The sequence below is a fragment of the Mustela erminea genome, chromosome 21 (assembly GCF_009829155.1).
Source record: "Mustela erminea isolate mMusErm1 chromosome 21, mMusErm1.Pri, whole genome shotgun sequence".
Lineage (NCBI taxonomy): Eukaryota > Metazoa > Chordata > Mammalia > Carnivora > Mustelidae > Mustela > Mustela erminea.
Window position 1 is genome coordinate 6,463,137 of NC_045634.1, and position 10,119 is coordinate 6,473,255.

A 10,119-nucleotide genomic window follows, 5' to 3' on the forward strand; every position below is an offset into this window, starting at 1 on the left:
GACAAAGGCAGACCACCGACTGAGCCACCCAGGCACCTCTTCATTATAGTTTCTTGAGGTTTTAAAATTTTCTACAATAATAGGGATGATTTTCATAATCATTTGTCACAAGGCAGGTTCCCTGGAGGAATAGCCTGAGATAGGAATTTGGGGTTCATGATTTGCAGAGGGAGCACACTGTACGAGGAGAATGTAAGAAGTAGCATTGTGAAGGGGAAACGGGCTTTTCAAAGATGTGGTTCCAAGTCAAGTCTAGCCTTGAGCTGATTTAGGGGGTGGGCGGTGGAGTGCAAATTGAGCCAAGCGATACCCCAAGACAGGAGGCCTGGCCTTTTGCATGCCTGGGTTAGAGAGTCATTGGCTGCCCCCCGTTGGTGAGGGCGTAAACTGCAGGTGGTTTTTGGGTGAGCAACTCCTTGTCAGCAGAGGGCTACTCTCCAGAGAACTGGATTTGGAAGAGGAGCTTTATCCGCCAGCAGGGCAGGTAAAGGATATCTGTGTGAGACACCAACAGTGTCTACAACAATCACTTACATAGTTATTTTTAAGAAATAAAAGAAGAAATCAAATCGTAAGACTGATCCTACAGAGGCCGGCTCTTCGCGCCCTTGGTTTCTGCCATCTACGCTTGCTGCTGGGCCACCCATGAAATGGTTAACCAATGTAGAAGTCTTGGCTCTAGATCTGAGAGAAAATAAGAATGGGCTACGGAATTGCAGATTATCCTGTTTCTAAACATAGAGTCTTTATTTAAAATAACTATGGAAGGAAACAGTGCTTTCTTTCTATTCCTTTTAAAATCCGGGATCCTTAGCAAAACAAGAGTAGAAGCTTTTTAAATGTATCGCTCAACTTGGATTATTGCTGGGTCTGAGGTTTTCACTTCTGCACCTGGCTTCTGGGCAGCCTGCCTTGCCCTGTCTTCCAAGGGCTGCCTTGCTACTTTGGTCTGGGCAACAGGGGGGCCAGAGAAGGCAGTGAGTTAGAGAGAGGTGCTTGAGAATTCCAGGTCCTCCCCTCTCCTCTCCCATCTCTGTGCGCTCTCTCAGGGAATGGTCCTCAACTGCCGTGGAATATTCCCATAGCCTTTGGGGACCGCCACCATGGAGACTGGGAATTGTAGCGTTCTGTTGCTCTGGTGACCAGTTGTCCAGAGCTTCCGCATTGGATGGGCCAGGGTCCTGGAAAGAGGCAGGTCTGGCTGGGCCAGGCTCGGAGGAAGGCTTTGGAGCAGGAGCCCAGAACAGCCTAGGCTTGGCTGTACTTGTGTTTCAGTGATGACTACCCTTTCGGTGTTCATGGATGTGCCCCTAGCCCAGAAGCTAGAAGGCAGCTTGTTAAAGACCTACAAGCAAGACAGTTGTCCTAACAAGATTTTCCTGGCCTTTAGAGGTAGATACCTTGTGGTTTGGGAGTGTTATAAGACTTAGTACTCATATCCTGATTGTCTCTAGGAGGACAGTCTGTCCCTGCTGCAGAGGAACCTGGAGATGGTCACGCCTCTGCAAGTGGAGAGCTCTGTTCTTGTTAACAGAATTGCCTTGTGGCAAAAGTACAAAAAATGCTCTGGGTCATTCTGTGCCCTTTGCCCTTAGCTGGGGGCTTCCAGGGGTTTGGTAAGAGCTACGTCTTCTCCTCCAGCTCCATGCTTCGGGGTCTGCATGGGCACTATATTTTCTTTAGCCTCTTCCTTCTCCCCACCCCTCCCCTTTTCTGTTCCTGAACTAAGAAGGGTACCCCAAAATGACTCTTCTGAAATTCAGCCAGCCCTTGCCACTGTGAAAGTTGGGGTTACCTGTGTTTAGTCTCATGGGTCTAGAACTCCCATGTGGTATGTCATATTTGCCCTTTAAAATGGCACAGACTTAAAAAAAAAAAGGCATGGCTTCAGCTGTCTACTTTAAAAAGACAAAAATTAGACATTCACTTCCAGCACATTGTTTTTATAAAGGGGAAGGAAAAAAAAAAGAAAGTTGTCTTTTCCTAGACAACTTTCCAAAGCCCCAATAAAGCCAGGACCGATGAGTTGTTTGTGGGCTGTCTGCAGAGCCCAGACTTGGAGGCCCTGAGGTCGGCCGTCCAGAGCACCCCTGTGGCTTCCCTCACAGTCTGCCAGACCAGCAAAGGCCAGTCCTGGGTGTCTTCTGTGGTGCCCAAGATGCGCCTGCAGATCGCCCAGGATCCATCTCTGAACTACGAGTACCTACCGGTGAACGGCATGAGGTCATTCACTGAGGCGGCCTTGAAACTCCTCTTTGGAAAGCACAACCAAGTCATTGTGGAGAACAGGGTGAGAAGAAGGGCCCTTTGCTTACTTATCCAGACACAGGGAGTGGAGCTCTGGGGTTACACAGTCCTTAACCAGAAAGGGGTGTCTTGGAGGGCTCCCGGGCATTGACAGAGGGGGCCCTGAGACTCAGAGTCCAGAGACTATGTCAGTGGAGGACGGAGTCAGGATCCAAACCTGAAGCCACCATTCTTTGCATCACTCTGCTGATGTCCAAGCTCTTTCCAGAAAGGAATCACCTGGGTCTGAGGCAGGACTTCATCATTATTACTCTTTGAAAGAGTTATTTCTGTTTATTTTCTGCTGGCAGGTAGGGGGTGTGCACATTGTTGGTGACAATGGTGCCTTCCAACTTGGGGCCCAGTTCCTCAAAATCTGGCGTAAAGATTCTCAGATAGTTTACATTATTTCTTCTAAAAAAGGTGAGTTATTATGCAAAATGGGGATGACAGAAGATCCTTCCCTCCTGTTCCCGAGTCCCACCCCATTTGCCATCTTCACTGTTGCCCTTCTCAATCTCTGTCATGAGCAAGATGGCGGACAAGCCAATTGTGCTTGTCCTTTTCCTGTTATCGTCCCACCTTCTGCCAGTGACCCTCAGACCCATTCCCTGACACGTCTGCCTCCATTTCCTCAGTACCAGCTGGAGGGGGGCTGTGTTCCCACAGAACCCTATGGACTCGTCTTCCAGGACATGGGCTTTACAGTTCGTGAATACTCCTTCTGGGACTCCAAGCAGCTGTGCATGGATGCCAATGTGCTCCTCAATGTGGCGGAGGTAGAGAGGCCCCACTCAGAAACTTCTCCTCAGACCTGATTACAGTTTTATTTGCCTTTTGTCCCCGCTGACCCCATTGTCATGAAAGGCCTTTCCTAGGCTTGAATTTGCCTGGCCCTTTAGTAGGAACCAACATGGAGGAAGACTTCTCCTCCACATGCCCTGATGCCACTCCCCCTTGTTAGGGGAAGTGCCTGATGAGACGGTGTCTACCTGCAGCAGGCCCCGCATGACAGTATCTTTGTGATTGGGAACATTTGTGACTGCAACTTGACACAAAGTCAGTGGGCAATGTTGATGGCTAGCTTGAAGGTGAGCCCAACATCTGCCCAACTTCCTTCCCTCATGCCGTCTACCCTCTCCTCCATCAACCTCATCCTTTTCCCATTCTCCTTTCTCCTACAGAACAAGCGGATATTCCTATTTTTTGACATTTCCAATCAAGGTTTATCCACCGGGGACCTGGAAAAAGATACTGGATTCTTACAGTACTTTGTGTCTCAAGGCTTTGAGTTCTTCTGCAGCCAGTCTCTGTCCAAGAATTTTGGCATCTATGGTATGGAATGAGCAGAAAGGAAAGGGAAGGCCTCATGCTGAAGTAGTCACTTAGCCATGGCACAAATGATGTGCTTGGTAACTCCTGTGCTCTGGAGAAAGCCAAGGACTCCAGAGAGAGCACCATGGAGGCAGAAGGGAAGAGCACTGAGCTACAAGTCAGGCTTTGTGGTATCATCTCAGCTCAATTCCTAAAACTGGCTACTAAAACTGATTCTAGTTCTTTTTTTACATTTTATTTATTTTGTTTGTTTAGAGAAGGGGGAGAGGGAGAGAAAGAGAGAAAGAGAAACTCAAGGGGCTTGATCTCATGACCCTGAGATCATGACCTGAACTGAAATCAAGAGTCAAACATTTAACTGACTGAGCCACCTACATGCCTCAAGACTGACTCCAGTTAAATCATTTTGCCCCTTTGGGCCTCTGTTTTCTCACCTATAAGATGAGGGGGAGGGCTTAGTGATCTATCAAGTGCTTTCCATCTTTGAGGCTCTTACTTATATCTACTTTTTCTGGAAGAAGAGCCTCTGGCCACTTCCTGGGGTCTGGATACAGGCTTGGCTGGGAAGTGGGGGGCAGTGGTCCAACCCTCTCTTCTGCAAGGTTGGATGTAAAGTCACAAGAGAAGGCTCTGGTAACAGAGGACACTGAGGGGCTGTCTGTCCCAATGCTGCAGATGAAGGAGTAGGGATCCTGGTCGTGGTGGCACTCAACAACGAGCTCCTGCTCTGCGTCCTCTCCCAACTGATGAAACTCACCCAGGCCCTGTGGCTAAACCCTCCTACTACTGGTGCTCGCATTATCACCTCCATCCTCTGTAACCCTGCTCTTCAGGAAGAATGGTAAGGGTAAAGTATAGGGCGGGAAAGGATGGCAGAGCCTCTAGACATATGTACAGACTTGCCCATTCACAAGATTCTTCCTGCTTAGTTGCCTCTTTGACTCCATTCATTCACCAACATTTGCTGAGGACTCATTGTGTATCAGCAGCAGGGGCTGTGCCCAAAGCTGCCTTACCTTGGGGGAGTGGGCCATGGGATGTTCTTTTCAGACACAGTCCAATGAATTATTTGAACTCTTCCAGGTTGGAGGAGATTAGGCAGCCTCAATCAAGGACTTGCAACTCTGGCAAAATCTGCCTATGAGCCTGCTTGGCTTGCTTAAATTAATATGGGCTGAAACTCCCGGGCTCCACTGGGATGCCCTCAGGCACTGTGCTTGGGGTTTTGGAAGGCAAGAAGAGTACAATGGCAGTGAGGAGGCTGACAGCGGGGAAACCTCATACTTTAATTTCCTGCTGTCTTTTCTTTGTCAGGAAGCAGAGTCTGAAAGGGCTTGTAGAGAACATCATGCTGATCAAGGAAAAGGTGAAGGAGAAGCTCCGACTCCTGGGAACGCCTGGCTCCTGGGATCACATCACAGACCAGAATGGGTCCCATAGCTATCTTGGACTTAATAGTAAGTGTCTAGGAGAGGGTAGCTCCCTCTTTTCTGACCCTGGGAGTGTTTGAGCATTAAACGTCACTGACTGGGTGACCAGTCCCTAGCTTCAGAGTTTGATTGGAGGGAAGATGAGTTGCTTTAAAGACCCTTCTGGATCCCCAGAAATGCTGACACTTCCTATCCCCTGTCATGCCCCCTGGGTTAGAGGGGAGTTAGTATCTCAGACCCTGGGATTATCATCAGTCCAACAGGTGGAATACCTGGTCAAGAAAAAACATATCTACCTCCCCAAGAACAGTCGGATCAACTTCACCTGTATCAATGCCCACAACATAGATTATATCACTCAGAGCATCAACGAGGCTGTCCTCTCCACCAAGGGCTTGGACTAAAGTCTTCAGAAAATTGATGAGCCCCGGTTGGAATAAAAAGCTTTAGTCTTCGCAAAAATTCTGTGCTGATTATTCATTGCTGCAGTTCATTTCTCTCTTCCCACCTGTTTATGAAGCATTGGTCTGGCCTCAGCAAAGAGAGGTTAAAAAGGCCCAGAGAAGAAGGGAACGTCTATCTTCAATGATCATCTCATATTTATTGAACACTATATTAAGGTCCTGATCAGGTGCCTTAGTTTGTTTGGGCTGCTATACCAAAATACCAACCATTTAGTGTCTGGTGAAGGCCCTCCTCCTGGTTCATCTTCTTATTTTTTTTTTTAAAGATTTTGTTTATTTATTTGACAGACAGAGACCACAAGTAGGCTGAGAGGCAGGCAGAGAGAGAGGAGGAAGCAGGCCTCCTGCCAAGCAGAGAGCCCGATGTGGGGCTTGATCCCAGGATCCTAGGATCTCGATCCCAGGATCCTGGGATCATGACCTGAGCCGAAGGCAGAGGCTTAACCCACTGAGCCACCGAGGTGCCCCGATAAACAGCGTCTTCTAACTAGAACATCACATGGTGGAAGAAGCAGGGGGTCTCCCTAGGGCTGCTTTCATAAGGGCACTAATACCATTCATGAGGTCTCTGCCTCCATGATCTAACCACATCCAAACACTATCACACTGGAGATTAGGGTTCAACATATGACTTTTGAGAGAACACGAACATTTAGATCATAGCATCTGGGTATCAAAGGGAAGGCAAAAAACCAGGTACAGTCCAGTGCTTTTTCTCCAGAAGCTTATAGTTTGAGAGATGAGCCTTAGTCCTATGAAAGTTAAGCAACATTTCAATGTTGAATATAATAAAAAGCCACATAGATTATATGAACAGTAAATATGTCAAGAATTTAGAGAAGAATAGCCTTAATGTGGGCCAGAACAGTTGGGAAAGATCTCACAAGGAACATTGACGGATGGCTAGGAGTAGTGATAATAGGTAGAAGGGAGCTAGAAGTGTATCCCAGGCAGAGAGCAACCTGAGCAAGGGTCATTGGCATGATTGTAGAATCTGATTATTTATTGGGCATCTGCTAATATATAATCAAGCCACCAAGATACTAAAAGGTATGACAGTTGTTATTCTTATGGTGCCCTCCACCCTAACTGGGGAGACTCAACTTACATGGTAAAAATGTAGTTAAGAAGAAAAGGTAACATGGGACACCTGGGTGGCTCAGTGGTTTAAGCACCTGCCTTTGGCTCAGGTCCCCATGTTGGGCTCCCTGCTTCATGGAGAGTCTGCTTCTCCCTCTCCCTACCCCCAGAACTCCTGCTTGCTCGCTTGCTCTCTCTCTCTCTCTGATTCCATCTCTCTCTCAAATAAATAAATAAACAAAATCTTAAAAAAATAAGAAGTGACATGTAATATGTGTTAGATGAGTATGAGTAAATGGTTAACTCAGCAGGTCTTGCTCAAACTCTGTACAACTGAAAGGTCTTTGGGACCAGCCCTTGACTGGTTCCTGGTAAATGAACTCTGAGCCCTTGGAGTATCCTGCTTGATAAAAGAGGCTTTGTATGCCAAAGATCTTGAGACATGTTTGACCTCTGGGGGCCAGAGACTGAGTGGTTAAGGTCAGTTACATGGGCACTGCATACCTATATGATTGACCCCCAATAAAACTTTGGATCCCAGAGTTTTGGTATCCCTGATTGGCAACACTTTATACTCATATCACACATTGGTGCTAAATGGGGCTCTGTCTGTGCTGGGTTTATCACAAGGATTTGGGCAAATACAATGCAAGCTTTCTTGTATTCCGTGAAGACTGTTCTTACAGGGCATGCAGAAGTGATCAGCCTCATGGGGTTGGGCTCAGATCCCAAAGCCTGGGATCTGGCAAGACTAGTGGAATCCTGCCTGGAAGGTAAATAGTGGCTTTCCAATAGATTGTGATTCTTAGGCTAGGAGGTGGGGCCTCTGTCTACAGGTTTTATAATTGAGGAGGATTGCAAGCAAGTTCATGGAGCAAGTGGAGCGAGCTTACAGATGGATTTATCTTGAGTCCCTGTGTTTCCTCACCAATCGATGAAGATAGAATTTATTCATCCAGGTTTTCTCAATCTCTAGAACTCTTGCTTTTGGAACGCAAGCTACTGACCTGTGGACAATCCAAGCAGGTTCACTGAGAGTCGGGTGTGGGTATTTTGGCCCTGGTCCTAGTGGAGATCCCACTGACAGCCAGTATCAACAGTTAGACATGTGTTGATTCCAGCCTCCAACCTTCAAGCCATCCCAGCTGACTGACTGAAGCAGAGATAGAGATGAACCGTCCTGCTGAGCCCTTCCCTTATTACCAATCTAAGAGCAAATGAAATGTTGTTATTGCTAAGAAACGACATTTTGGAGTGATTTATTACACAAATATAGCTATGTGGAACAAATATTTTGTCTTTTAATTCTGTCTTTATAGTTTCTTCTTCCATGTTTTTTTTTCCCCTAATCTTGTGATTTTTTAAAATTGAAGAACTGGGTCTTTTGTCCTGTGGGGTTTTCCACAGACTGAGTTTTGCTGATTCCATCCCATTACTATAATTTAACCATTCCTCTGTCTCCCTGTATTTCTTGAAAATAAGAATTTAAGATGAGAGGCTTGATCAGATTCAGGTTATTATTATTCCTTATCTTAGTAAGGTCACATCATTGATGGTGGTGGTATGTTTCATCAATAAACACATGATACTATTTGTTTTTCTGTGGTGTTAGTAGTTATTGATGATCATTGCCCAGCTCCATTAATTCATTAGTATTACAGAATGGTGATATTCTCAGTCTAACATTATTTGTTCACTTTTTAGCTAGAATATGTTTACAAATAGGAATTTCCTCTCACTGTGATTTGATGAATCTGAGCTGCATTTTATATAGGAAAGGCAGAATTAATGCTTCTGTCCCACTGTTTACCAGTGTTTAAATCAATGAGTTATTGTACTAGCATTCTCTAAAGGTGATTGGTGAGGTAATTTAAAAAGTGTTATGAATGTATGGGCTTAAGCCTATTTTATGTGTTTGTTTCCACTGCAAACATTACCCTTACTGATATTAAAAAGTCCCATCTTTTACCTGTAGGAGCCAATTCAAATTAGTTTCTGAGATGTTTTGATACAACCCTAGTACTCTGATAGCTTCTCTGCTTTCTGGCATGACAAGATGTTCCAGGAAATTTTTGAACATCATCTGCCCCAGATCTGGCATTAGTCATTTCTCAAAGGAGCTGTAATCACTTTTAGCAGAAAAAAGTATTTATAAAACCACAATTTAGGCTCTTGAAGTGTTCATTGCTGTTGGACTGACTGGTCATCACTTCCAAGCCTTTTCAGTAACATAAAATACATCGAGTGCTTATCGATAACTCCAACCACAATTCAGAAATTCATTGTTTTTACTGACCCCATTAATTTTGTATCTTCTTACAATCTTCTTTCTCTCATTCCCCAAATCCCAGCTTTTGACAACACCAATGTGATTACTTATTTGCTTTAACTGACACTATTAACACAGTAGCTTCTCAAACATAATTTCAATACCAGTACTGATATGATTACTAAAAACAGCTAAAAATATTTTTTTTTGGCAGAGGTTTTGTCCTTGGGCTACATCCCACTGGGGATATTCATCCAAATTACTTGTTTTAAAGACACTTAGAATAGTTTCTCTGAGTGGTTATATCACCAGTTCAATCTACAGTTGAATTCATTTGTTTTATTTCACTGTTGCTCTTAGAGAATAATTTTTACTTTTCTTTTTTGATTATGTAAAATACTTACATGGGTCCAAAATCATATCTACACAACAAGGTATATTCAAAAAAGTCTGTTTGTTTTTTACTATACCCTCCATGCTACTCCCTTCTCCTTCATAGATAACTTTTGTCAAAGTTTTAAAAAATTTTATTTATTTGATAGAGATCACAAATAGGCAGAGAGGCAGGCAGAGAGAGAAGAGGAAGCAGGCTCCCTGCTGAGCAGAGAGCCTGATTTGGGGCTCAATCCCAGGACCCCGGGATCATGGCCTGAGCCGAAGGCAGAGACTTAACCCACTGAGCCACCCAGGCACTCCAACTTTTATAAAAGTTTTATGGTTTATTCTTCCATTTAGTTTAAAATGGTAATCAAGTATCTATGTGTGTGTGTGTAAGAATTTCTAACTTTTCTTAGGCAGTAGTCTACCAAGCATATAAGTAGTATTTAATTGGTTGATCTCAAATTTAATGCTTCAGCCTCAAGTATCTACATTTACCCTATCCACATCTTTTATTTATTTATTTATTTATTTGACAGAGAGAGAAAGAGAGAGAGAGAGAGTAAGAGCAACAACACAAGCAGGGGCAGTGGGAGAGGGAGCCTGATGCAGGGGGTGGGTGTGCGGGCCTGATGCTGGGGCCAATCCCAGGACCCCAGGATCATGACCAGAGTGGAAGGCAGATGCTTAACAACTGAGCCACCTAGGTGCCCCCCCCCCTTTTTTTAAGAGAGAGAAACAGAGAGGGCATGTGAGAATGGTAAGGGGAAGGACAGAGGGAGAGGGAAAGAGTGAATCTCAGGCAGGCTCCATGCTCAGGATAGAGCCCAACATGGGGCTCAATCTCATAACCCTGAGATCATGACCTGAGCTGAAA

General features: G+C 45.1%; 1 protein-coding gene across 6 annotated transcripts; it reads left to right on the forward strand.

Annotated features, from left to right (window-relative positions):
- Positions 1-15: 15 nt before the first annotated feature.
- GOT1L1 (glutamic-oxaloacetic transaminase 1 like 1) lies at positions 16-8,206 on the forward strand. 6 transcript variants are annotated; one of them, XM_032329144.1, is made up of 9 exons: positions 16-1,392; positions 2,109-2,290; positions 2,598-2,709; positions 2,956-3,065; positions 3,285-3,377; positions 3,471-3,621; positions 4,297-4,462; positions 4,936-5,078; positions 5,307-5,820. In XM_032329144.1, exons 1-9 carry the CDS (start codon positions 1,278-1,280, stop codon positions 5,453-5,455), a joined length of 1,221 nt encoding a protein of 406 aa, XP_032185035.1. In that variant the 5' UTR covers positions 16-1,277; the 3' UTR covers positions 5,456-5,820. The 6 variants fall into 6 exon arrangements, with proteins under 6 accessions (XP_032185035.1, XP_032185032.1, XP_032185033.1 ...); XM_032329141.1 differs by having other exon boundaries at positions 2,598-3,065; XM_032329142.1 differs by having other exon boundaries at positions 3,285-3,621.
- The last annotated feature ends 1,913 nt before the right edge of the window (positions 8,207-10,119 follow it).